A 27,943-nucleotide genomic window follows, 5' to 3' on the forward strand; every position below is an offset into this window, starting at 1 on the left:
CAACACTGACCCCTTGCTGTGGACTATACCCTGAGTAAACAGATAAGATCACCCCTAGTGTTGGACACACACACACAGTCCAGTCCACCATGCTTTCTTTAAATAAGAAGTCTAGCAATGATCAACCACAACTCTGCTAACAGAGCCTCAAAAAGTTCTACAGCTGCACCAACTCTAGCAGTGTTTGTGGTATAAGCACACTCACAACATTGACAATCAGAAGGCCTACACCCTCTCCTCACTCCCATCTTTTCCTGTCTCTCACCCTACCGTTCTGTAGTTTGAGGGCTGCAATCAGTCTTGATGTGGTTTCAAAGTGAACATTTCTGGTGTATCATTGGCTCGTGTGCTCACAACACCCATCGTCTGGTTGGTGAGTTCTGGGGAGTTACTCAGTTACACTGCCTTTTTCGGCTTTTCCACAGAAACATCACATGCCAGGAACGTGTACATTTAACAGTCTCTCTAACAAATGGCCTCTGTTATTGTTGCCAGCTGTGGAGCTGTATACCTCTACTGCACTAAAATCCCTGTACTGTATGTGGAGCATGGTTTTCAGAACAGGGGGGTTCTACCATGTTTTTCAAATCACCATTAAGCTTTCTGCTTACTCGTGTGAGGTTTGTTTGACGAAACAAATCTATTTGTCCTCCCAAACAATTTCTAAACATCCTTGTTTGTCCTTTTTGAAATGTCTCTTGTTTTAAAGAGAGGAAGTCCAATTCCACAGAGGTACAGTATTCAACCCCTCCAAGGTGAATTTGCACATTAGTGAGTTTGGGCTCTACAGTGTCCCACCTTAAAGTTGGGATCCTGCCCTTTGGCATCATACTGTGGCAAATAGTTAATCTTTATTTGACCCAAAAACACACATATACATTTACTAAGCATTAATCAAATGCCTACATAATAACCATATTAACATTAGAAATCGATCAAAGGGATGAAGTAATCATTATCAACATGCATATGTTATATCGTAGATTCTGTTTTCTTCACAGGAGTATTTTCTGTTCAGAGGAAAGGATTGCATCAGTGTCTATGGAACCCAAGAGATTCTGACATGTGGCTTTAAGTGAAAACACCAGCATGACCGACAAGCCAAAGATTCATGTGTTCATGGGTGCCCCTCCCCTCACACCTGTGTCTGATGCTGCTGAGGGAAAGTCTGGTCAGTGGAGGACCATGGAGCTCTGCTGGCAGGGGGGCAGACTGAGGCCTAGGGAGGATGAGGGTGGGATCCATGGAAGTGATGGTCGAGGTGAGGTTGACTCCTCATCAGAGCCCGGAGAGCTGCCCAGTACCAGCAAGCACGGTACCAGTCTCCAAGGTCCTGAGACCCAAACCGGATCTCCCTTAGAGAGAGAACCAGGCTGTAAAGAGACAACCCAGGCTGGCCTGGCCCCTTTGGAGAGCTCAACTCCCCAGAATGAGCAAGCAGTCGGTAATGATGAGGACCTGTGTTCTGAGTCAGTGAGGGAGTATCTGGACAGCTGCTTCCCTGCCGGGCAGCCTGACCCAGGGCCTGAGTCTGCCCCTGAGAGAACAGGCCTCCAGTCAGATCCAGCCCCTGCTCAGTCTGTGTCTGTGGAGACGGAGTACCTCAGTGCATGGACAGTCAGCCAGGCCCTGCTCCTGAGAGGAAGGCTGGGGGGACAACCAGAGACCAGCCCTGTGAAAGCTAGACTTCCACAAACACCACCTAAATCCACACCATCCACTTCCACCTACACCAGCTCCCCGGAGCTGTACAGCCCAGCAACCCCCACTCAGTCACCCAGAGAGCGGGGCCAAGGAGTGACCAATCAGGGCTCCATGGAGCTCTTCTATGAGTCCCTGCTGAGCCAGAGGCAGGAGGAAGGAGGGGTGATACTGGAGGCCACTGCTGATGGGGTGCTCTGCTCTCAGGGTAACCCAATGGGGAACAAAGAAGTGGGTGTAGTCTCCAAAAGCCCTCTCCCATCACCTAGATCCCCTGTACAGACCTCACCTGCACCCCCAGCCCCTAAAAGGAGTAAAGTCTCCCCCACCACAGACAGAACTGATAGGTCACCAGACCAGACTACAGGGAAGGGTTGTGTTACTTCCCAAGCCCACACCACCCTGGCTAAATGTGGCACTCAGGGAGTGCGTTACTCCATCTTAGTGGCCGTGGTGCACCCGTGTCATCTGAAGGAGATCAGAGTGAGGTCCGGGGCGTCTGCTGGCTCCTGTATCCCCCTGGCCTCTGTGGTGGTTACTGACCAATCAGGAGTGGAGATGAAGGTGGTCCTGTGGAGGAGGGCAGCGTTCTGGGCCCTGACTGTGTATGCTGGAGATGTGCTGCTCATCACTGGTAGATATAAACTACCCAGTTACTTGTATTACTTTGTTATAAATCTTTTATTGATAAAATAATGCTGTTATCTCTTGCAGTTGCAAGTACTCACCTTTGCCCAGTTCTGTATTACAGTAACAACAATCAAGAGTGCAAGGAAGTTCCTTGCATTTGTTCCTTATATTTGAACTTGCTACCAATAGACTATCAATTGTATATATGATACAGCAGTAACAGCTACCTGTTGTCATGACAGGTGTGATGGTGAAGGAGGACAAGTGGAGAGGAGAGACGGTGCTACAGTCGACGTACAGCAGCAGGCTCCTCAACCTGGGCCAGGTCACTGGCAGCAGCTCACCTCTAGGTGGGGCTGTGTAGACAGGAAACACCACATCATTCACAAGCCATTTGTAAACCACTGTGTCTTAACTGTGGTGACATATTTATAAATGAATTACTATGAATCAAATATCATATGGATACAATAAACAGTGGAAGAAGAGGAGTAGAATCAGCCAACTATTTAGATTCCAACCTGGGTACCTTTAGGCCTTACAGCCATCTGGTGACTAGATGGGGAATTGCAGCATGCTTTCGCAAGTGCCTGTCAATAATTATTTGTGGCATATTTATCACCCCTTCCTAGAAGTTCTAGAATGTCTAATCTCTCTCTCACAGTTGTATTGATTGATGGTGTAGGTTCACTTACTCACTTTTGCTCTCTGCTCTTGGCATAGTGTGATCATTTGTATAGCTTCCTGATAAGTGTTCAATAAAAAACAAGGTGTTTCAGAGGGTGTGTGCACATGTTGATCTTCACATGATAGCAGTGTTTGTGAAAGCCCCTTGCACATGTTAATCTCTGACTGTTGAGTCATTAAAAAGCCCACATTACATCTAGAGTGGATTGACAAATGTTTCTGTGTTCTGCAGTCCCTCAGAATGTGAATGGCCGGACACTGAGGTCACTGTGCAGTTACCTGCGTGAGAAGCGTCCCCTGCTGGTGTCCCTCCCTCTTCGCGTCCCTCAGAATCCTAACACCATCCCCCACGCCCGTCTCAGGACCCTGAGACCCGACACACTGGTGCATGCACTGCTCAGAGTCACACACACTGAGATGATCACAGGTAATATGCCTCAGACTAGGAGATTATATCATGTAGACACACACTATATTTTTCACACACACACACAACATAGCATTGGCACATGCACCGAGATCACCACAGCTGTCACTCAAACAGGTATGCACACACACACACACGTCTGAATGTATCCCTTTTGTCTGACATGCATTTTATTTGACTTTGATGTGGAAGGTGGTTGTATGGACATAGACAGCCATCACTACATGAGTGTTGACAGCAGCAGCCTGTGTGTCTGACTCTGTGTTACCCAGCGTGGCGAGCCGAGGCAGAGGGCATGTCCAGGGTAGGAGGAGTACTGAAGGCTGTGCTGACTGTAGAGCAGGGGGATGGACAGCAGGGGGCAGTGGTGCTCTGGGGAGCTGCCTTGACCTGGCTGCAGCGGATCAACAGGAACAAAGGTAAAGTTAGGACAAATAAGAAGGAGTTACTAACTTCGCTAAACATTTAGCCAAGTGCTAGCAATCGCTCTACTTGTATGCATTACATAATCCAACTAGCTATTTAGATATTGCTGTATGAGTGAGCTGCCTCCCCCTGCTCCTGTGCAGATGCAGTGTGGTTTTTCCGGTTGCTCCTGGTAAGGGAGAGTATGATGACAGGCCTGCTGGAGCTGCACACCACCCCCTGGGGCTCCTGTGAGCCTCTCTTCCCTGACGACACGCGGGCGCTGGAGTTCTACAGGCCAGGCCCTGCCAAACATGCCAGCACCAGCCTGGAGATAGACCTGCACACTCTCCTGTCCCAGAAGTACACTGGTAAGCAGCTACATCAGGGTTTGTTTGCCAAATAGTGGGTTGGGGCCTACTCGTGACTCATGGACATTGCAATTCCTACTGGGTCACAACATGAGACTGGGTTGTTGCCATGGAACATTACTTTGTTTATTTGTAGGGTCACAGGAAAATACAATAGGATTTTGGTCGGTCAAGGCACAACATTTTACAACACTTAAGAAATCGAAAATAGTGGTTCTGTCATGTAGTACAGGAGTTCTGTAAATGCATTTCTGTATTGAAAAGTAGCGGGATCAGCACTAAATTGCTATTCTCACAACCCATTGTGAAGTTGCTGAACAACATTTTTTTAAATATACAGTACCAGTCAAAAGTTTGGACACACCTACTCATTCCAGAGTTTTTCTTTGTTTTTTCTATTTTCTACATTGTAGAATAATAGTGAAGACATCAAAACTATGAAATAACACATATGGACTCATGTAGTAACCAAAAAAGTGTTAAACAAATCAAAATATATTTTAAATTTGAGATTTAGATTCAAATAGCCACCCTTTGCCTTGATGACAGCTTTGCACACTCTTGGCATTCTCTCAACCAGCTTCATGAGGTAGTGGAGTGCATTTCAGTTAACAGGTGTGCCTTCTTAAAAGTTAATTTGTGGAGTTTCTTTCCTTCTTAATGCGTTTGAGCCAATCAGTTGTGTTGTGACAAAGTAGGGGGGTATACAGAAGATAACCCTATTTTGTAAAAGACCAAGTCCATATTATGGCAAGAACAGAGCAAAGAGAAACGACAGTCCATCCATTACTTTAATGAAGGTCAGTCAATACGGAACATTTCAAGAACTTTCTTCAAGTGCAGTCGCAAAAACCATCAAGCGCTATGATGAAACTGGCTCTCATGAGGACCGCCACAGGAATGGAAGACCCAGCGTTACCTCTGCTGCAGAGGATAAGTTCATTAGAGTTACCAGCCTCATAAATTGCAGCCCAAATAAATGCTTCACAGAGTTCAAATCACAGACACATCCCAACATCAACTGTTCAAAGGAGACTGTGTGAATCAGGCTTTCATGGTCGAATTGCTGCAAAGAAACCACTACTAAAGGACACCAATAATAATAAGAGGCCTGCTTGGGCCAAGAAACATGAGCAAATCAAATCAAATTTTATTGGCCACATGCGCCGAATACAACAGGTGCAGACGTTACAGTGAAATGCTTACTTACAGCCCTTAACCAACAGTGCATTTATTTTTAATAAAAAAAAGTAGTAGAATAAAACAAAAAAGTGTTGAGAAAAAAAGAGCAGAAGTAAAATAAAATAACAGTAGGGAGGCTATACAGTGAGGGAAAAAAGTATTTGATCCCCTGCTGAGTTTGTACGTTTGCCCACTGACAAAGACATGATCAGTCTATACTTTTAATGGTAGGTTTATTTGAACAGTGAGAGACAGAATAACAACAAAAACATCCAGAAAAACGCATGTCAAAAATGTTATGAATTGATTTGCATTTTAATGAGGGAAATAAGTATTTGACCCCTCTGCAAAACACAATTTTGTACTTGGTGGCAAAACCCTTGTTGGCAATCAGAGGTCAGACGTTTCTTGTAGTTGGCCACCAGGTTTGCACACATCTCAGGAGGGATTTTGTCCCACTCCTCTTTGCAGATCTTCTCCAAGTCATTAAGGTTTTGAGGCTGACGTTTGGCAACTCGAACCTTCAGCTCCCTCCACAGATTTTCTATGGGATTAAGGTCTGGAGACTGGCTAGGCCACTCCAGGACCTTAATGTGCTTCTTCTTGAGCCACTCCTTTGTTGCCTTGGCCATGTGCTTTGGGTCATTGTCATGCTGGAATACCCATCCACGACCCATTTTCAATGCCCTGGCTGAGGGAAGGAGGTTCTCACCCAAGATTTGACGGTACATGGCCCCGTCCATCGTCCCTCTGATGCGGTGAAGTTGTTCTGGCCCCTTAGCAGAAAAACACTCCCAAAGCATAATGTTTCCACCTCCATGTTTGACAGTGGGGATGGTGTTCTTGGGGTCATAGGCAGCATTCCTCCTCCTCCAAACACGGCGAATTGAGTTGATGCCAAAGAGCTCGATTTTGGTCTCATCTGACCACAACACTTTCACCCAGTTCTCCTCTGAATCATTCAGATGTTCATTGGCAAACTTCAGACGGGCCTGTATATGTGCTTTCTTGAGCAGGGGGACCTTGCGGGCGCTGCAGGATTTCAGTCCTTCACGGCGTAGTGTGTTACCAATTGTTTTCTTGGTGACTATGGTCCCAGCTGCCTTGAGATCATTGACAAGATCCTCCCGTGTAGTTCTGGGCTGCTTCCTCACCGTTCTCATGATCATTGCAACTCCACGAGTTGAGATCTTGCATGGAGCCCCAGGCCGAGGGAGATTGACAGTTCTTTTGTGTTTGTTCCATTTGCGAATAATCGCACCAACTGTTGTCACCTTCTCACCAAGCTGCTTGGCGATGGTCTTGTAGCCCATTCCAGCCTTGTGTAGGTCTACAATCTTGTCCCTGACATCCTTGGAGAGCTCTTTGGTCTTGGCCATGGTGGAGAGTTTGGAATCTGATTGATTGATTGCTTTTGTGGACAGGTGTCTTTTATACAAGTAACAAGCTGAGATTAGGAGCACTCCCTTTAAGAGTGTGCTCCTAATCTCAACTCGTTACTTGTATAAAAGACACCTGGGAGCCAGATATCTTTCTGATTGAGAGGGGGTCAAATACTTATTTCCCTCATTAAAATGCAAATAAATTTATAACATTTTTGACATGCGTTTTTCTGGATTTTGTTGTTGTTTTTCTGTCTCTCACTGTTCAAATAAACCTACCATTCAAATTATAGACTGATTATTTCTTTGTCAGTGGGCAAACATACAAAATCAGCAGGGGATCAAATAATTTTTTTCCCTCACTGTATATACAGGGGGGTACCGGTGCAGAGTCAATGTGCGGGGGCACCGGCTAGTTGAGGTAGTTGAAGTAATATGTACTTTAGAGTTAAAGTGACTATGCATAAATAATTAACAGAGTAGCAGCAGCGTAAAAAGATGGGGGGGGGGGGGGGGGGGGGCAGTGCAAATAGTCCGGGTAGCCATGATTAGCTGTTTAGGAGTCTTATGGCTTGGGGGTAGAAGCTGTTGAGAAGTCTTTTGGACCTAGACTTGGCACTCCGGTGCCGCTTGCCATGCGGTAGCAGAGAGAACAGTCTATGACTAGGGTGGCTGGAGTCTTTGACAATTTTGAGGGCCTTCCTCTGACACCGCCTGATATAGAGGTCCTGGATGGCAGGAAGCTTGGCCCCAGTGATGTACTGGGCCGTACGCACTACCCTCTGTAGTGCCTTACGGTCGGAGGCCAAGGAGTTGCCATACCAGGCGGTGATGCAACCAGTCAGGATGCTCTCGATGGTGCAGATGTATAATTTTTTGAGGATCTGAGGACCCATGCCAAATCTTTTCAGTCTCCTGAGGGGGAATAGGCTTTGTCGTTCCCTCTTCACTACTGTCTTGGTGTGTTTGGACCGTGATAGTTTGTTGGTGATGTGGACACCAATGAACTTGAAGCTCTCAACCTGTTCCACTACAGCCCCGTCGATGAGAATGGGGGCGTGCTCAGTCCTCTTTTTTTTCCTGTAGTCCACAATCATCTCCTTTGTCTTGGTCACGTTGAGGGAGAGGTTGTTATCCTGGCACCACATGGTCAGGTCTCTGACCTCCTCTCTATAGGCTGTCTCATTGTTGTCGGTGATCAGGCCTACCACTGTTGTGTTGTCGGCAAACTTAATGATGGTGTTGGAGTCGTGCCTTGCCATGCAGTCATGGGTGAACAGGGAGTACAGGAGGGGACTGAGCACGCACCCCTGAGGGGCCCCCGTGTTGAGGATCAGTGTGGCAGATGTGTTGTTACCTACCCTTACCACCTGGGGGCAGCCCGTCAGGAAGTCCAGGATCCAGTTGCAGAGGGAGGTGTTTAGTCCCAGGATCCTTAGCTTAGTGATGAGCTTTGAGGGCACTATGGTGTTGAATGCTGAGCTGTAGTCAATTAATAGCATTCTCACGTAGGTGTTCCTCTTGTCCAGGTGGAAAAGGGCAGTGTGGAGTGCAATAGAGATTGCATCATCTGTGGATCTGTTGGGGCGGTATGCAAATTGGAGTGGGTCTAGGGTTTCTGGGATAATGGTGTTGATGTGAGCCATGACCAGCCTTTCAAAGCACTTCATGGCTACAGACGTCAGTGCTACGGGTCGGTAGTCATTTAGGCAGGTTATCTTAGAGTCCTTGGGCACGGGGACTATGGTGGTCTGTTTGAAACATGTTGGTATTACAGACTCAGTCAGGGACATGTTGAAAATGTCAGTGAAGACACTTGCCAGTTGGTCAGCACATGCTCGGAGTACACGTCCTGGTAATCCGTCTGGCCCTGCGGCCTTGTGAATGTTGACCTGCTTAAAAGTCTTACTCACATAGGCTACGGAGAGCGTGATCACATAGTCATCCGGAACAGCTGGTGCTCTCATGCATGCTTCAGTGTTGCTTGCCTCGAAGCGAGCATAGAAGTGGTTTAGCTCGTCTGGAAGTCTTGTGTCACTGGGCAGCTCGCGGCTGTGCTTCCCTTTGTAGTCTGTAATAGTTTTCAAGCCCTGCCACATCCGACGAGTGTCAGAGCCGGTGTAGTACGATTCAATCTTTGTCCTGTATTGACTCTTTGCCTGTTTGATGGTTCGTCGGAGGGCATAGCGGGATTTCTTATAAGCGTCCGGGTTAGAGTCCCGCTCCTTGAAAGCGGCAGCTCTACCCTTTAGCTCAGTGCGGATGTTGCCTGTAATCCATGGCTTCTGGTTGGGGTATGTACGTACGGTCACTGTGGGGACGACATCATCGATGCACTTATTGATGAAGCCAGTGACTGATGTGGTGTACTCCTCAATGCTATCTGAAGAATCCCGGAACATGTTCCAGTCTGTGCTAGCAAAACAGTCCTGTAGCTTAGCATCTGCGTCATCTGACCACTTTTTTTATTGACCGAGTCACTGGTGCTTCCTGCTTTAGTTTTTGCTTATAAGCAGGAATCAGGAGGATAGAGTTATGGTCAGATTTGCCAAATGGAGGGCGAGGGAGAGCTTTGTATGCGTCTCTGTGTGTGGAGTAAAGGTGGTCTAGAGTTTTTTTTTTTTCCCCTCTGGTTGCACATTTCACATGCTGGTAGAAATTAGGTAGAACTGATTTAAGTTTCCCTGCATTAAAGTCCCCGGCCACTAGGAGCGCTGCCTCTGGATGAGCGTTTTCCTGTTGACTTATGGCCTTATACAGCTCATTCAGTGCAATCTTAATGCCAGCATCGGTTTGTGGTGGTAAATAGACAGCAATGAAAAATATAGATGAAAACTCTCTTGGTAAATAGTGTGGTCTACAGCTTATCATAAGATACTCTACCTCAGGCGAGCAAAACCTTGAGACTTCCTTAGTATTTGATTTTCTGCACCAGCTGTTGTTTATAAATATACACAGACCGCCACCCCTTGTCTTACCGGAGTCAGCCGTTCTATCCTGCCGATGTAGCGTATAGCCCGCTAGTTGTATGTTGTCCATGTCGTTGTTCAGCCACGACTCGGTGAAACATAAGATATTACAGTTTTTAATGTCCCATTGGTAGGATAACCGTAATCTTAAGTCATCCAATTTATTCTCAAATGATTGAAGATTGGCTAATAGGATTGATGGGAGCGGCAGTTTACTCGCTCGCCGTCGGATCCTTACAAGGCACCCCGACCTACGTCCACGATATCTCTGTCTCTTCCTCATGCGAATGACGGGGATTTGGGCCTTGTCGGGTGTCTGTAGGATGTCCTTCGCGGCCGCCTCGTTGAAGAAAAAATATTAGTCCAATACGAGGTGAGTAATCGCTGTCCTGATATCCAGAAGCTCTTTTTGGTTCTAAGAGACGATGGCAGAAACATTATGTACAAAATAAATTACAAATAACGCGGAAAAACACACATAATAGTACAATTGGTTAGAGGGCTGTAAAACGGCAGCCTTCTTCTCCAGCGCCATTATTATTAGCAATGGACATTAGACCGGTGGAAATTTGTCCTTTGGTCTGGAGTCCAAATTGGAGATTTTTGGTTCCAATCTCTGTGTGTTTGTGAGATGCAGTGTGGGTCAACGGTTGATCTCTGCATGTGTATTTCCCACCATAAAGCATGGAGGAGGAGGTGTTATGGTGTGGGGGCGCTTTGCTGTCTGTGATTTATTTAGAATTCAAGGCACACTTAACCAGCATGGCTACCACAGCATTCTACATCGATACGCCATCCCATCTGGTTTGGGCTTAGTGGGACTATAATTTGTTTTTCAACAGGACAATGATCCAACACACCTCCAGGCTGTGTAAGGGCTATTTTACCAAGAAGGAGAGTGATGGAGTGCTGCATCAGATGACCTGGCCTCCACAATCACCCGATCTCAACCCAATTGAGATGGTTTGGGATGAGTCGGACCGCAGAGTGAAGGAAAAGCAGCCAACAAGTGCTCAACATATGTGGGAAATCCTTTGACTGTTGGAAAAGCATTCCAGGTGAAGCTGGTTGAGAGAATGCCAAGAGTGTGCAAAGCTGTCATCAAGGCAAAGGGTGGCTATTTGAAGAATCTCAAAGAAAAAATATTGTTTTTGATTTGTTTAACACTTTTTTGGTTACAACATGATTCCATATGTGTTATTTCATAGTTTTAAGGTCTTCACTATTATTCTACAATGAAGAAAATAGTAAAAATGTAGAAAAGCCTTTGAATGATTAGGTGTGTCCAAACTTTTTGACTGGTACTGTATGTAATGTATGTATGTGTCTGCATTTCTTTTATCTATCAACCAATAGGTGCCTTTTTTGCGTGTATTTTTTATTCAAACAACCACGACGTGCCAACGACCGACAAATAGAAAAAAAAGAGAAGGGGGGGGGGGGGGACAAAGAAAGACAATGCAAAACAACAACAATCCAGGACAACAATATTCAACACTGCAAGGCCAACTGTGTGTTTCTCTGCATGTGTGGCACTATTTACATGTGTAACAACCTGTGTGTTTGTGCTGCATGCGAGCGCTTGTGTGGCATCAGCCTCAGGCAGATGTAATAATGTTTTATTTTCTTTTTTACTTATCTTTAACTTTTATCATTTGTTGCTTTTCGTCCTCTAAGGTGATGTGGAACTGCGAGTTCACATCACAGCGTTCCAGTTTCAAGGCAGCCCCTCCCAGAATGCACTGCAGCGGATGGCCAGTGACACGCATCTGGAGAGTATCCTGGACACGGTGTCAGGTGACATCACGTTCACGGGTTGTGGGCGCTGCGCTGCCGAGCTGGACACAGATGACAACGGTATCTACTGTCCCTGCTACCCCTGCCTCCCCCATACTGGAGTACGACGCTATTACAGGTAATACAACCACAACACTGGGCATCTCGCCAACATGACAAGCATTACATTACATTAAAGTATAAAGAGAGACCTCAATAATACTTCACTCACTGACTCAGATTATTTTAGTGAAAGTGTCCACTTCTCAGACGTACCAAACAACACACTTTTTCCAAATATAAATGGAATTGGCTGGTAATTAACTCAAGCAGCCTGAATAGCTCTCATTTTCTAAAAGCGGTGATTATGTCAACTGCAAATGGCTCCTTCAAGCTCCAATACTAGCTTACACTATGACAGTACCAAATGACTCTTTGGCTTGTGTTTTGGGTTAGTAAAGTGACTTTCTCACTTCACTCAAGGCCAGTAATGCTGACTGTGAAGGATGGAGAAAGCCAGGTGTGTGTGCAGGTGCCACCTGTCCTGCTGCAGAAGATCTTGCTCGACACTCCTCCTGACAAGCTGAGCAAGACCGTGTGTAAGAAGATTAGTGTTTTCCCACGGTCTTCCAACCCATGCCTCTTATCTCTTTCTGTCACTCATCCATCTGCAGTTTGTGACACTGGCTCATTAACATTATTATTTATCTTTCTCCCACAGCTCCAGGTTCAGATGTGAGGTTAGTCCAGGTAGTGGCTGAGAGGATTTATTCCTTACTGTCCATTCCCAGACGCACCTTCCTCCTTACTGTCCGCAGCCACTTCCTGTGTGATGAGAACAGTGTCCCAACTGCCCAGGATTTCCTACTGCTGGATTTTTCATGACCCCAAATCATAACATCTCTCTGCTCACTTGAATCAACTCCAAATGTCATATGAATGTATTTGTACTACCCTGCCAGACTGTACCATTAAACATTATTTTTTAAAGATTTTTGCTGCTGATCAAGATTCGATATTTGGTTCTGATCGACAACACCAAGCAGTACACAGTCATCATCACAGATCTTTGAGGTGTGTTTAGGCCTCCCTGAAAGTACTAATTTATGTTATGTAAAATGGCATCATGTTTGTATGAATTTGTTGGAATATTAATAGTTTTGCCTTGTGAAATAAAAAATATATATTTTCAGTGTACAGATATTGCAATATAGTACCATATACATTTTGTTTTTGTCATATCACAGTTTAATACTAAAATATACAAACATCCAATACATCCTTGGGGCGGCAGGTAGCTTAGTGGTTAAGAGCGTAGTGCCAGTAACCGAAAGGTCGCTGGTTCTAATCCCCGAGCCGACTAGATGAAAAATCTGTCGATGTGCCCTTGAGCAAGGCCCTTAACCCTAATTGCTCCTGTAAGTCGCTCTGGATAAGAGCGTCTGCTAAATGACTTAAATGTAAATCCTTCCTTGCACCTCCTAATTGCAGACCACATCATTGTATTACTGTTGAAATGAGGGCGGGGAATTTGTAGACGGGGCACTTCCCACAACCAATCGGTAGCTCAAGTTTGACACGTGTCTGCGGAATTCCCCCAGCACTCCGGGGCTTTCCAGCTGACTTGATAGACCGTAGGCAAGAGAACCAGCCTATCATAACGGATAGTTAGTTATATAGGAGAAAATAAACAGTTAAATCGATGGGGAAATACATGGAACAAATCCCGGATTTGAGCCGACAGTGAAGTGAACGAACAGTGTGTGTGCGCGCACTGTACTTTTGAGGAACGCCCTGACATTTCACAATCGGTTTGATCAACTTCAGCAGCAGTTGTGCTGTCTTGTTCTCTGCTTCGAGGTGGATCAAGTTTAGAGGAGTTGTAAGGTAAGGAACTTTATGAACAGTGGTTGCCTGTGTGTGTCAAAATGGATGTGTTGTGATGTAGTCTTTTCTCTGTCATAGGATTATGCCGGGGTAATCCATAACAGCTGTTGTCACTGTGACTCAAACTCCTTTGGCAAACTACCATATATCTTGCTGGAAAGTTGTGGCCGTTTCATTATAAATTAGGGTTTGAAGTTATGAAACAACTTTTTAATGGCCTATATATGCTTCAGAAAACATTCATAAGCAAATATGATTTAAAAGGGTGATAATTATATCGAAATGGGACCGCACCAGATGTAAGATCATGCTTTAACCCCCTATATGTAGTATGAATGTGTTTACAAATGCTGGCCGACGCATATTTGTTGTGCTTAATGAATGCTCAGCCATAAATTGTTGACTGGCTGTGAGGTGATGATGGGTCTACAGCTGTAGCCTAGGCTTCAGCAGCCTAAATGATTTCATTCATAAATATGTAACAAGAAAATTATGTAAAAATTTGACTAATAAAGCTCTCATTATTCAAGATAGAAAGTGGGTTACGGGTTTGGCCCCATCTCAGCAACCAGGGCCTGGAAATTCCCGTATTAGCCATAGGAAATACCCAATGGACTAATAACAGTTTCCAATTATTGCAGGGAGTTGACACTCCAATTATTGCAGGGAGTTGACAGTGAGCCTGAAGTATCATCTATGATCCACTGACAGGCATCATGTCTGGAGCACTGAGGTATGTACTGCTGCTGTGATGTTGTGCTGCTTTGTTGGGGTCCCTACAGTCTTTGACAGTTGATTGTCCTCTACAATTGATTTAGGTCATTTTGAACAGACTGGAACCATGGATCAGGGTCAAGGACCTGCCCTCATTTGCAGAGAGTGGGGTCTGTTTAAAGGAATGAACTGTAAATGGTTGTGCATGTTTTGGTGTAAAAGTAAATTACACACAAAGGCACCACTTTTCTCACTTCACTGTTGGGCTTGTTCTGCTGTTCTTTAGCTGGCACGCTTTGATAGCTCAGGTGGAGTAGGCCTAGCCCTAGCAGAAAGTCTTGAGAGTAAAATGGTGGCTATATTCATGGTGCTTGTTCGATTCGTGCTGAAAGGTGGATACTCTTTCTGCTGCTGCGGTGGTGCTGCTGATCTAGTTGTTGTCTTTGGCATATTAATCTGTTCATACACAATTACACATGTTTGAGTGTTCTGATATGTCCACACATCGTTCTCTTATGCCACTCGGAATCTAATCTATAAAAAAAGGGCTCAGTTTAGTTTAGTGTTGTCACAATACCGATAGCGCAATACTATGATACCAGATTTTCCTTGGCAAAGAAATTAAACAAAGCAGATTTCACTCTATGGTCCGTTAGTTAACCCTTTACTCGTGGGAATTGGCCTATATGGATAGGGCTAAATTAAATGTTTCTTACAGAAGAAATAGGAAATGCATAAGCATGGTAGCAATTGAAAGGGAACAGTTTGGAGATGATGGGAAAATTATTAGACCAAAGTTGAGGACAGACTGAAACCAAACAATACACTTGATGTTATGTGCATTTTACGTTTACTGTACTTTTTGCCGCATTTGTTGATAACAAAATCTGAAAGTACTAGATATATTCAGTAACATGATAAGAATATTCCTGGAAAATGTGGGGTAGGTGCAAAAATAAGACAAAAAAATGACAAGGGTTTGAGTGAGAGGACTAACTGATGTCTCCAAGTGGCCACACATCTCCCCAAAGTGTGCACAGTTCCTATGTAATTTCAATGCACTTTTTATGACTCAAAGAAGTCTTCAACTATAAGGTGTTTTTTTTTAGCTCTCCTAGCTCTGCCTTTGAGGAACTACAGCAACCAGACTAGTTGTTTTGAGCACAGCCCTGCATCCCCGCCATCACACAATTACTGTTTAACCAATCCAAAAACAGCCCATAATAAATCGCAACCTGGGCCAGGTGGGAATCATTTGAAAGCTTGTTCTATTGCCAACATGACTAGCTAAGTTATAAAATACGATCTTACAGTGTTAGGCTTTCACAGGGCAATTCAGAGAAACAGATTGTAATTTTGGTGCGCATAGAAAGGAGTCGTGTGCATTCAAGTGCGTGTTCCACAGCGAATTTTCTTCACAATAGACAAACATTCTGTTCAGAACAACCCAGGGGTATGACGCCATGTCATCTTGTAACTGTACATCAAACATAGTGATCATAAACGATGACAATGTATTTAACATGAGCTTTATGATATGGAAATGTGAAGTACACATTTGGACTCGCGGATGTTTGGCTTGCTTGTATGACATCAAAGCGTTATTTATTATAATCCTCAATGTCTCATCTTTCAAAATGTAGCATTTCTCTCACTCAGACAAAAAAATGCCCAATTAGTGGAAGGGATTGGGGCAACTTCTTGTCGCATGCAGTGCTCAAGTTTATAACGGCTGTCAGTCAAAATCCATACAGCTCTGTGAAGCACAGAGCCCGAGCTCTGACGTCATTTATAGCATGTTACTGTACAGCCACTGCATTCCACAGGTGTAAAGGGCTACAACCTACTTTAGCAAAATAAACAAATGTGACTCTGTCAACATAAGGTAAAGGGAAAGGGGGATACCTAGTCAGTTGTACAACTGAATGCATTCAACTGAATGCATTCAACTGAAATGTGTCTTCTGCATTTAACCCAACCCCTCTGAATAAGAGAGGTAGGGGGGCTGCCTTAAATCGACAACACATCTCGGCGCCCGGTGAACAGTGGGATAACTGCCTTACTCAGGGGCAGAACGACAGATTTTGTACCTTGTCAGCTCGGGGATTCGATCCAGCAACCTTTTGGTTACTGGCCCAACACTACTACCGGCGGTTTCTTCATACGTTAGGACTATTTCGTCAAGAAATTAAGTGCTTAATGTTTTATTTTCTTCCTTACTTCCTAGTGTCGCGATACTGGTATCGTGACACCCCTAGTTTAGATGAAATATGTACTGCTCTCATTCTTCAAACCTCAGACTTCCTGTCAATTCATCATTATGACACTGTCTCAGTTTGCATGACAGTGTAACACATTAGGAAAAGCATCCTGCTCATGCTGTACAAAAAGCACCTGGGCCAACCCCACTTACTCTTATACCTACTACACGGACATGGCCCAGTCAGAGTGGAAACCACTGACAAAGACCTTAGAACCTAACACCCTTGTAAAGGAGGCTGTTTTACAAGAAGTTAATCTGGATATGAAGAGCACAGGAGATGTACACTACCGGTCAAAAGTTTTAGAACACCTACTCATTCCAGGGTTTTTCTTTATTTTTACTATTTTCTACATTGTAGAATAATAGTGAAGACATCATAACTATGAAATAACACATATGGAATCATGTAGTAACCAAAAAAGTGTTAAACAAATCAAAATATATTTTATGTTTGAGATTCTTCAAATAGCCACCCTTTGCCTTGATGACAGCTTTGCACACTCTTGGCATTCACTCAACCAGCTTCATGAGGTAGTCACCTGGAATGCATTTCAATTAACAGGTGTGCCTTCTTAAAAGTTAATTTGTGGAATTTCTTTCCTTCTTAATGCGTTTTAGCCAATCAGTTGTGTTGTGACAAAGTAGGGGGGGTATACAAAAGATAGCCCTATTTGGTAAAATACCAAGTCCATATTATGGCAAGAACAGATCAAATAAGCAAAGAGAAACGACAGTCCATCATTACTTTAAGACATGAAGGTCAGTCAATACCGAACATTTCAAGAAAGTTTCTTCAAGTGCAGTCGCAAAAACAATCAAGCGCTATGATGAAACTGGCTCTCATGAGGACCGCCACAGGAATGGAAGACCCAGAGTTACCTCTGCTGCAGAGGATAAGTTCATTAAATTTTTGTCATTTAGCAGATGCTCATATCCAGAGCGACTTACAGTTAGTGAGTGCATACATTTTTCATACTGGTCCCCCGTGGGAATCGAACTCACAACCCTGGCGTTGCAAGCGCCATGCTCTACCAACTGAGCTACACGGGACATTAGAGTTACCAGCCTCAGAAATTCCAACCCAACTAAATGCTTCAAAGAGTTCAAGCAATAGACACGTCTCAACATCAACTGTTCAGAGGGGACTGTGTGAATCAGGCCTTCATGGTCGAATTGCTGCAAAGAAACCACTACTAAAGGACACCAATAAGAAGAAGAGACTTGCTTGGGCCAAGAAACACAAGCAATGGACATTAGACCGGTGGAAATGTGTCCTTTGGTCTGGAGTCCAAATTTGAGATTTTTGGTTCCAACAGTATCTTTGTGAGACGCGGTGTGGGTGAACGGATGATCTCCGCATGTGTATTTCCCACCGTAAAGCATGGAGAAGGAGGTGTTATGGTGTGGGGGTGCTTTGCTGGTGACACTGTCTGTGACGCCATCCCATCTGTTTTGGGCTTAGTGGGACTATCACAAGTGCTCAGCATATGTGGGAACCCCTTCAAGACTGTTGGAAAAGCATTCCAGGTGAAGCTGGTTTAGAGAATGTCAAGAGTATGCAAAGCTATCATCAAGGCAAAGAGTGGCTATTTGAAGAATCTCAAATATAAAATATATTTTGATTTGTTTAACACTGTTTTGGTTACTACATGATGTGTTATTTCATAGTTTTGATGTCTTCACTATTATTCTACAATGTAGAAAATAGTAAAAATAAAGACAAACCCTTGAATGAGTAGGTGTGTCCAAACATTTGACCGGTAGTGTAGCTGCTGAAGAAAAACAATCCGAAAGCAAAAGGAAGAGGAACAATGCTGAAGGCTGGATGTTGTTTTAACGATTATAGATAAATAAATAAAGGCTCTCATAAAAAAACACCAGGCTTTTGTATATGGTGTACTGAGTCAGTCTGAAATCAGTGGCAGCACTGAGCTGGTATTCTGGGGGATTTCCTCTCTGTTTTTTTCCTTCCCCACTTCCTGGAAGTGATATGCGTGAGTAAAAGAGGGAGGGGGAAAGAGAGAAAAGAACAGAACACCGCAACACCCTTCCTTGTTCACTTTCTATAGAGTATGCAAAAAGGAACCACAATGTTCGAGTCCAATGTATGAGATTGAAAGTTATCTACATTTTGTTTTGTTGTTACTTCTCGTATTTCTTTCGCTTTAAGTGTTTTATTTGAATCATGTCGAGAGGGAAAAGAGTGGACTTATAGTGAGTCAAGTGAGTTGTTCACATTGAGTAGTACTGAAGTAAACAACTTCCTGTCTATGTGTACATCTCTACAGAACTGACAGGTATGGAGACTTGTTGTTTATGATCAGAAAGGGGTCGACATTTGTCAAGAAACTACATTTGGTAATTTGTATTTCACCCTTATGTTTCAGAATGGATGAAGCTCAGTACAGCATGAAAATGATTGAAAATGAGGTAAGAGACCTATTTTGATATGTTTTTGCTGGATGTGTTAGTATGTCCATTATGCTATGTTAGAATAAAATACATTTGTAAAGATGTAATAATATGTATATAAAAAAAGAGCTCCCTCTTTAAAACATGTAATCTCCCCAGCTGATGATGAATTTATCGACATATGAGTTCATGCCCCCTGTGGACGTCAAGATTGAGCCCTACGTCCCTGAGACAGGTGGGTTTATACCTTATATACACATGGTACCATATGGATACAGCATACTCAAGTTGTAGTGATATTATTTGGTATGATGTGGATATGGTATGTACACTCAAGTAGAAGTGATCTCACTGACAATTTTTTTTAATGGCTTTCAAAACTGTGCAAATACTGTATGTAGTGCATAGTAATTATGATATCTTACACAATGAACCATTTATACACTGTATGTAATGTACAGTGCCTTGCAAAAGTATTAATCCCCTTTGGCGTTGTTCCTATTTTGTTGCATTACTACCTGTAATTTAAATTGATTTTTATTTGGATTTCATGTAATGGACATACACAAAATAGTCCGAATTGGTGAAGTGAAGTGAAATGAAAAAAATAACTTGTTTCAGAAAATTCTAAAAAATAAATAACGGAAAAGTGGTGCGTGCATATGTATTCCCCCCCTTTGCTATGAAGCCCCTAAATAAGATCTGGTGCAACCAATTACCTTCAAAAGTCACATAATTTGTTAGATTGCACACAGGCGGACTTTATTTAAGTGTCACATGATCTCAGTATATACAGTGGGGAGAACAAGTATTTGATACACTGCCAATTTTGCAGGTTTTCCTACTTACTAAGCATGTAGAGGTCTGTAATTTTCATCATAGGTACACTTCAACTGTGAGAGACGGAATCTAAAACAAAAATCCAGAAAATCACATTGTATGATTTTTAAGTAATTCATTTGCATTTTATTGCATGACATAAGTATTTGATCACCTACCAACCAGTAAGAATTCCGGCTCTCACAGACCTGTTAGTTTTTCTTTAACAAGCCCTCCTGTTCTCCACTCATTACCTGTATTAACTGCACCTGTTTGAATTCGTTACCTGTATAAAAGACACCTGTCCACACACTCAATCAAACAGACTCCAACCTCTCCACAATGGCCAAGACCAGAGAGCTACTTGAGGGAAATACTTGAGGGAAACCTGTTTCAGTCTTCCAGAGATTTGAGACTGGGACGGAGGTTCACCTTCCAGCAGGACAATGGCCCTAAGCATACTGCTAAAGCAACACTCGAGTGGTTTAAGGGGAAACATTTAAATGTATTGGAATGGCCTAGTCAAAGCCCAGACCTCAATCCAATTGAGAATCTGTGGTATGACTTAAAGATTGCTGTACACCAACTTGAAGGAGCTGGAGCAGTTTTGCCTTGAAGAATGGGCAAAAATCCCAGTGGCTAGATGTGCCAAGCTTATAGAGACATACCCCAAGAGACTTGCAGCTGTAATTGGGGGGGTTGGGGGGGGGTGTGAATAGTTATGCAGGCTCAAGTTTTCTGTTTTTTTGTCTTATTTCTTGATTGTTTCACACAAAAATATTTTGCATCTTCAAAGTGGTAGGCATGTTGTTTAAATCAAATGATACAAACCCCCAAAAATCAATTTTAATTCCAGGTTGTAAGGCAACAAAATAGGAAAAATGCCAAGGGGGGTGAATACTTTCACAAGCCACACACATATGCTGCCAGTATATTTTTGTTATTTGGATTCTCTGCCCTGGTTTTTTGAAGGGCTTGGATGTGAGTCTTGATTTGTAGCGTCCCTCTTCCATTGACAGTAACCCTGTGTGTTTCTTTGTTACAGCTCATGGACCCTACATTCAGATAATTGAGGAGCCCAAAAAGGTGAGCTCAGAGTTGCTCTTAAATAGTGGAATTACGTCTTCCCTTGTTGTACTGTTTCTGTTCAAATAATTACATAAGTCTGAACACAAGTTCTTCCCTCTTTCATTGCGAAACTATGATATTCACCTAATCAGTTGATTCACACCAACCATTTTTCTATAGGTACTTTATATCTAGCTCATGCTCTCAACTCTCCCAAAGAAGGAGCCCTTTGAACTAGAATGGAATTTAGAAATTGGCTTGTCCCCTACTCCTGTCTTTGCTTTATGGGGTTAGAGTATGACGGTGGGTTGGGAAGACCAGTATTTAGGAAGTGAATGTTTGTTACAGTAAGTGCTGGCACTGATGTTGGGGAATTTTCCCTTACTTCCTTGTTCGCCTGTCTGCAGAGAGGCTTCAGATTCCGCTATGAGTGTGAGGGTCCATCCCACGGTGGGCTCCCAGGGGCCTCCAGCGAGAGGAACAGGAGGACCTACCCCACTGTCAAGGTCAGCTACTGTACTGTAGTACACACTGTTGGATACTTGGCTGTCTGTTTGATCTTTTAGCTTCACTGTCTTTTCATCATGTGTTCAATGGAGTCCAATAAGCTTTCGAATGTGTATATGTGATATATTGACATCACGGTATTATTTGCGACACATGTTGTAAATATAAACAATTGTTACAGTAATTTCACTGTAAAGTTGTGCTTCTCCACTGAATCATCTTGCTTTGTTAGTGTATCAGTGTAGGGCATGAACATACTTACATTTAGTCAATAATGATCTGTCTAACTCTCTCTCGTTCTATCTGTCGTTCTATCTGTCTGTGTCTCCAGGTATCTAACTATGTGGGGATAGCCAGGGTAGAGGTGCAGCTGGTGACCCACACTGACCCCCCTCAGGTCCACGCTCACAGTCTGGTGGGGAGGCACTGCTGCACGGAGAGTGGAACATGCAGTGTGGATGTGGGCCCCAATGACCTCACAGCACAGTGAGTACAGATTCGTTGTCTGTCTTTTATTGTCACATTTCATTGCACACTGATCTAGATATTTAGCACTTGGATTAACTTGATGAAGCCCGTGAATGTGATGTGTGTACAATAGGGAAGGGAAAAGGGATACCTAGTCAGTTGCACAACTGAATGCATTCAACCAAAATGTGTCTGCCACATTTAACCTAACCCCTCTAAATCAGAGAGGTGAAGGGGGCTGCCTTAATCGACGACCACGTCATCGGTGCCCAGGGAGCAGTTGTTGTTCGGGGTTAACTGCCTTGCTCAGTGGCAGAAGGGCAGATTTTTCCACCTTGCCGGCTCGGTCATTCTAACCAGCGACCTTTCGGTTACTATCCCAACGCTCTTAACCACTAGGCTACCTGCCGCAACATGACTGGTAAATGTCAACATCTCTCGAACTTCCCGTTTCTCATTCTATTTTTCTCTCTGTAGGTTCAGTAACCTCGGCATCCTTCATGTCACTAAGAAAGGGGTGGTGGAAGTGTTGTTCAAGAGACTGAGAGACGAGAAGAGGAACCAAAAGGGGCAGCACTACCATTTTACTGGTAAGAGCCTGCAACCCTACTTCACTGTCCTTGAGGAAATCTACTCTGTGAGGGCGGAATCCTAACTTGAGATATACTACGTGAAACCCACATATTTGTGCAAATCGCAATGCATGGTTTACATGTTAGTCCATATAAATCAATGTCTTTGTGAAAACTGCTACAAAAACACCCTCTCTATGTCTATCTCCCACAGATGCAGAGGAACAAGCCATATTGAGAGAAGCCAACGAGCTGGGCAGGATCATGGACCTGAACATAGTGAGGTTAAAGTTCACGGCCTACCTCCAGGACAGTAACGGAGGGTTCTCTAGGGCCCTGAAGCCGGTGGTCTCCAACCCCATTTTTGACAGCAGTGAGTAGAAACTCTCTCTACCTCTGTGTTCTTCAATCCTGGCCCTGGGGACCTACAGGCTTTTGTTTCAGACCAGTACTAACATATCTGATTAAATGAATAAACTAATCATCAAGACCTTGATTAGTTGAATATGTTGTGTTAGTGCTGAAAAATGTACATGTATTACCATTGTCAGTAGTGAACACATTATTATATTTATCTACCCAGAGTCACCCAACGCCTCCAACCTGAAGATCTCCCGTATGGATAAGACCTCTGGGTCTGTGCTGGGAGGGGATGAGATCTTCCTACTGTGTGACAAAGTACAAAAAGGTGAGGGGGTAGTTCAGCCCACACTGATTTTACAATAGTTTGCCAGGAAACAGTTTACACAATTTCATCCATTATCATATTTTGTTCTACTTTTCAGATGATATTGAGATCCGCTTTTATGAGGAGGATGGAAGCTGGGAGGCCTTTGGTGACTTCTCTCCAACTGATGTCCACAAGCAGGTACAGAGTCTTTACTCAGTGTGAAGTGAGAGTGTGTGTCAGGGGGGATTTTGTGTGAGTAATAAGTATTGGTATTCTTGTAAATATTTGGCAACAGTTGACTCCACACCATGTATGATCTTACTCATACCCCTCTCATATATGTCACTGTTTGGGTCCCTACCTGTGCAGTATGCCATCGTGTTCAAGACGCCCCCGTACCACAGCACAGAGATCGATCGTTCAGTCACTGTATTCCTCCAGTTGAAAAGGAAGAAAGTGGGAGACTGCAGCGACCCCAAGCAGTTTACCTATGTTCCTCAAGTTCAAGGTGAGTTAGTCTGCTACTCACAGTCCCTTCTGCAAGAGAGAACAATTATGAAATACAGAGCCAGAGGTCCCATTGGATTGAATCGAACCCTTTTAACTCTTTCTCTTCTCCTCTCCCTCTCTCTTCGTCTCTCTCCATCTCTCCTCTGTGTGTGTAACTTAGATAAAGAGGAGGTGCAGCGTAAGAAGCAGAAGCCCCTCCCCTATAATGACCAATGGAGAGGAGCTGGGGGGGCAGGGAGAGGGGCCGGAGGATTTGGAGGAGCCGGAGAAGGTGGTGGTGAGGAACCTAGATCTACATACTTGAACTCTGAACTCTCTTTTCTGTCAGCCCTTCATCTCGTTGCTATCAGATTAAATGCTGGCCTCATCCGTTAACCCTTGTGACAACTATGTCATCATCACTAAATCATTTCTTTCCTATCCACAGGCTTCCAGTTTAACCAGCAGATTAATGGATCTGGGTGGATGGGGGGTGGATTCACCGGTTTTGGGGGAGGTGGAGCCCAGATGTCAGGCACCACTGCCCTGGCTGAGGGTACCCAGCAGCAGCAGGCAGGAGGGATGGCTGGACAGACGCCAGGACAGACAGCCTCACCACTACAACAGCAACTCTTCCAGATTGGTAAGCCACATTATAGCAGTGCTGGGGCAGGGGAAACTAGAGTTAGCTAGCTAGATGTTGGAGAAATTGTCATAAGAGTTGTGTTATGCTAATGTTGTGACTATCCTGTTGTTTCCAGCTGCCACTCTCCAGAGCAGGGCCACTCGGATGACCAAGCAGACAGCTGGGGCTCTCTTACAGTACTGTACCACTGGGGACGTCCGGGTCCTTCTGGCAATGCAGAGACACCTATGTGGGGTCCAGGATGAAAACGGAGATACGTGAGTCTAACTCCGCCTCTACTGCACATCAGTACAAGTTTTTGAGGATCTGAGTTGAGTGTCTGCCTCCATTATCTATACATTACACTGTACATGCTGTGTGTTTGTATTGAGTTTGCTGTGCTCACTTGTGTGTTCTGTCTCCCCGCAGGCCTTTGCACCTGGCCATCATTCACCAGCAGTCAGCTGTGATCCAGCAGCTGGTTCATACACTCATCACCATTCAGCAACGCAAAGTCCTCGACAAGCTCAACCACCTCAGCCAGGTATTGACCCTTCTGCCACACACCTGGGCTGGACTGAAGTTTAGAAGATGGACTATAGAATATTTGCATACAAACATACAAAGCGCACACAGACTTATTTTTTTGGAAGACTAGAATATGTTTTAGGTCTACCTAGTAGTACAGTTAGGGGTTGTTTATTGGGCTATACCAATAGTTGTTCAATGTTTAAGTGATATTCACAACATGCCCTTGTCTTCCCTCCTGACTGTGTCTGCCATCTCTCTCTGAAGACTCCTCTCCATCTGGCGGTGATCACCAGACAGGTTAAGGTGGTGGATGCTCTCCTGAGGGCCGGGGCTGACCCCAGCCTGCTGGACCGGGACGGCCGGACCCCCCTGCACCTGGCAGCACTGGCCGGGGACGACGTCACACTCCGGGTCCTGCTGGGGCACCTAGGAGAACGCTATACCCACCTGGTCAACATGGTTGACTATCATGGTGAGTTGGGATGGTGGAAAGAAGGGGGTAATCTGAGTTTATTCCGCCCATGAGACTTTAGCATGATAAGTAGACAGTTGGTCTAATTTTAACCCTATGTGAATGATCAACTAAGCAATGGTGCAATTTATTGTTGCGGTTTAGGATTGGGATTCAATCCAATCTGTGTTATAACGCCTTGACATTTAAAGGTCATTTCCGATTGAGCCGGCATATGCAGCAAGCATTTACCGTGAATGTGATCTCCCCGCAAAACGCGGGAACAATGCCTTTTTAAAAGACGCCTTGTCTACAAGCGCGATCGGATTGAATCCCGGCCTAAGACTCACTATGTGCTTATTACTGTAGTAGACGGTATTCATCTCTCTAAATTCCCTCTCCTTCTCAGGTCTCCATCCTCTCCACCTGGCTGTTCGTAAGGGAGGAGAGCGCTGTCTGCGTCTGCTGGTGGAGGGCGGGGCTAAGATCAACGCCCCCGAGCAGAAGAGCGGATGCTCCGCCCTCCACCTGGCTGTTAGAGAGAACCTTTTGAAAGTGGCCTGCACTCTCATCACAGAGGTACCTTACTTGACGCACAGTGCACACACGCGCCTTATATAAACGGTGCTACTATTCTTACTCAGACTCTGTTATCTAACCTGTGGCGTTCCCTCCTCTCCTGTCCTACAGCTGAAAGCAGATGTAAACGTGTGTACATTTGGATGGAACACTCCTCTCCATCTGGCTGCCAGTCAGGGCTCCCCCACTCTCTGTGCCATGCTCATTGCTGCAGGTGAGATGCATACCCCCTACCAACTATCCAGTGCATGACATATGTACACCATGTTTTTACCTCAGTCAGTTACATAGGGGCTACAACGAAGTCAAGATTCAAGTGTGTGAGCAGTCATTTATTGTGGATCACCAGGTTTTTTGCTTTGGAAAAGTGTCTGCTAAATGGCTACTAAATGAACGTGAATAGAACGCAAATAAAGCACTAACGACTTTCCTCTCCTCAGGAGCCGATAAGAATCTGGAGAATGATGAGCCGCTCTTCTTCAGCTCCTCTTCGTCAGATGAGGAGCAGGAGGATGGACCAATAAGAGATTTCAGAGAGTTACAGATCCAACAGCTACCAAACACAACACCACCGTTGGAGAAGGAACAAGTCAACCCTCGTAAGAGACCAGCAACAGGACATACACCCTTTGACCTGACTAAATGTCAAAAGGTGAGATTGATTAGTCTTATCAACCCAACATTTATGTGTCGAAAAAGTGATTAAAACAGAACATGCTGTAGTGTCTGTGGTGTGGATAGAGGCTGTACTGAGGTTGCTGCCATTGAACATACATAAATCTTCCCCTGCTACAGGTGAGAAACCTTCTAGACTCCAGACAGAGTCCCAAGCCCAGCCAACACTCAAGTAAAAAGCCTAAACCAAGCAGCACAGAAGGTAAGAGAACGGTCATACCACCGTTTTGACTCTGAACATTATCTGAGATCTATCCAGTAATCTAACCACTGTTCCCATTCCCCTCAGCAGAAAGTGAGCAGCTAGACAGTGAGACGCTCCATAAACTGTGTGAGCTCCTCAGTCTGGGCGATGTGCCCTGGAGACAGCTGGCAGAGAAACTCAACATGCTCTCACTGGCACACCTGTACCAGGAGAGTCCCTCTCCCTGCTACAGGCTGCTGGAGAATTACAAGGTGAGCAAGGGGGGCTGTGTGCGTCTGTCTAGTAAGGGGGTAAATATTAAGTAAGTATGCTGTTAGAATGGCATGACTGTGCTTGAAGAGAATAAAGCTGATGGTTCCTGAGTGTGTGAGTTGACAGTATCTCTCTCTCTCTCTGTGTGTAGTTGGGTGGCGGTCCAGTGGAAGGACTGGTGGAGGCTCTGCAGTCTCTGGGTCTGACTGAAGGAGTGAGACTACTGAGACGGGCTGAGCTGAGAGAGGACAAACAGAACACAGGTACTAGCGCTAACACACTAAAACAGTCATAAACAATGCCCCAGCACACACATAGACATTATCAGTCTCTCTCTCTCTACCATACACTTATTCCATTGCAAAGACATACTGAATATAGAAGTTCCTTCCCAAATGTTATTTACTCTGTTTATGCCTAATATGAAATGAGACATAATAACCATCCTCACTCTGCCAATCAGATCAGACAGTGGACAGCGGCTTTGGGAGTCAGCCAATGGAGGAGCCAGCCTTGGCCAACCAGTGATCACCAGGAAGGGTGAGGGGTAGGACCAGCTCTGTGGGTGGGACCCTGTGTGAACAAGGTTTCAGTCCAGCATTTCATCTTGATTGAGATATAACAAACCCTGTTCAGCACACCCTATGGGAAACCATTGGGAATCTGATGTCATACCAGAGCCTTTGCTGATGAATGCAGAATTCTCTCTGCCGTGACTGTGCAACATTGACGGGTTGACAACTCAGAATGGATAGAACCTTGTTGTGCATCCAGATAGATGTTCTTGTACATAATTTTTCTCATGCAGACAGTTTGTTTCCTTCAGCTCTCTAAGGAAAACTCAGTCTCAATATGTACAATAATTATAACAGTGGCCTCATATCTCCTTACATTATTTCTGATGGTGAAAGTTGACAAAAGATAATAGGTGTGTCTTTTTAATGGTCCATTGGAGCCTTCCAAAAAGTCAAAGTATAAATAAGAATTTCTAAAATATGCAATGTCAAATTGTTGAATGGAATTATGAATTAATTTCACACAAATATTTATTGGCTGACAATCTTACTAATACTGTGTATTAATTTGGTTTAACATTTAACCAAATATAATTGTACAGCCATATTGCAGATGTATGTGGAAAGTTTGCGAGTGTATTTGCTCTGTAATGTTTTAACTATATCTTGTCGTTGTTGAATTAAATGCATTTTTCTCCTGACACAACGGGG

At 44.3% G+C, this 27,943-nt stretch overlaps 2 protein-coding genes across 8 annotated transcripts; both read left to right on the forward strand.

Annotated features, from left to right (window-relative positions):
• Positions 1 to 1,007: 1,007 nt before the first annotated feature.
• On the forward strand, positions 1,008 to 12,737 carry shld2 (shieldin complex subunit 2). Of its 2 annotated transcripts, none has more exons than XM_084153478.1 (8): positions 1,008 to 2,335; positions 2,574 to 2,681; positions 3,251 to 3,445; positions 3,718 to 3,864; positions 4,015 to 4,221; positions 11,432 to 11,669; positions 12,014 to 12,129; positions 12,252 to 12,737. In XM_084153478.1, the coding sequence occupies exons 1-8, from the start codon at positions 1,090 to 1,092 to the stop codon at positions 12,413 to 12,415; spliced, it is 2,421 nt and encodes an 806-aa protein (XP_084009604.1). In that variant the 5' UTR covers positions 1,008 to 1,089; the 3' UTR covers positions 12,416 to 12,737. The 2 variants fall into 2 exon arrangements, with proteins under 2 accessions (XP_084009604.1, XP_084009605.1); XM_084153479.1 differs by having other exon boundaries at positions 12,019 to 12,129; positions 12,252 to 12,341.
• Positions 12,738 to 13,081: 344 nt separating this feature from the next.
• On the forward strand, positions 13,082 to 27,938 carry nfkb2 (nuclear factor of kappa light polypeptide gene enhancer in B-cells 2 (p49/p100)). Of its 6 annotated transcripts, none has more exons than XM_084153474.1 (24): positions 13,082 to 13,417; positions 14,084 to 14,150; positions 18,782 to 18,824; positions 18,966 to 19,041; positions 20,671 to 20,711; positions 21,101 to 21,199; positions 21,532 to 21,686; positions 22,146 to 22,258; positions 22,455 to 22,613; positions 22,824 to 22,928; positions 23,026 to 23,108; positions 23,280 to 23,418; positions 23,581 to 23,697; positions 23,848 to 24,042; positions 24,161 to 24,302; positions 24,454 to 24,568; positions 24,820 to 25,027; positions 25,416 to 25,585; positions 25,697 to 25,799; positions 26,026 to 26,237; positions 26,381 to 26,462; positions 26,553 to 26,716; positions 26,869 to 26,980; positions 27,181 to 27,938. In XM_084153474.1, the coding sequence occupies exons 2-24, from the start codon at positions 14,134 to 14,136 to the stop codon at positions 27,243 to 27,245; spliced, it is 2,715 nt and encodes a 904-aa protein (XP_084009600.1). In that variant the 5' UTR covers positions 13,082 to 13,417; positions 14,084 to 14,133; the 3' UTR covers positions 27,246 to 27,938. The 6 variants fall into 6 exon arrangements, with proteins under 6 accessions (XP_084009600.1, XP_084009601.1, XP_084009598.1 ...); XM_084153475.1 differs by having other exon boundaries at positions 13,152 to 13,417; positions 14,059 to 14,150; XM_084153472.1 differs by having other exon boundaries at positions 13,332 to 13,417; positions 26,550 to 26,716.
• Positions 27,939 to 27,943: the final 5 nt, after the last annotated feature.

Source organism: Coregonus lavaretus, assembly GCF_964263955.1.
Source record: "Coregonus lavaretus genome assembly, chromosome: 36".
Taxonomy (NCBI): domain Eukaryota; kingdom Metazoa; phylum Chordata; class Actinopteri; order Salmoniformes; family Salmonidae; genus Coregonus; species Coregonus lavaretus.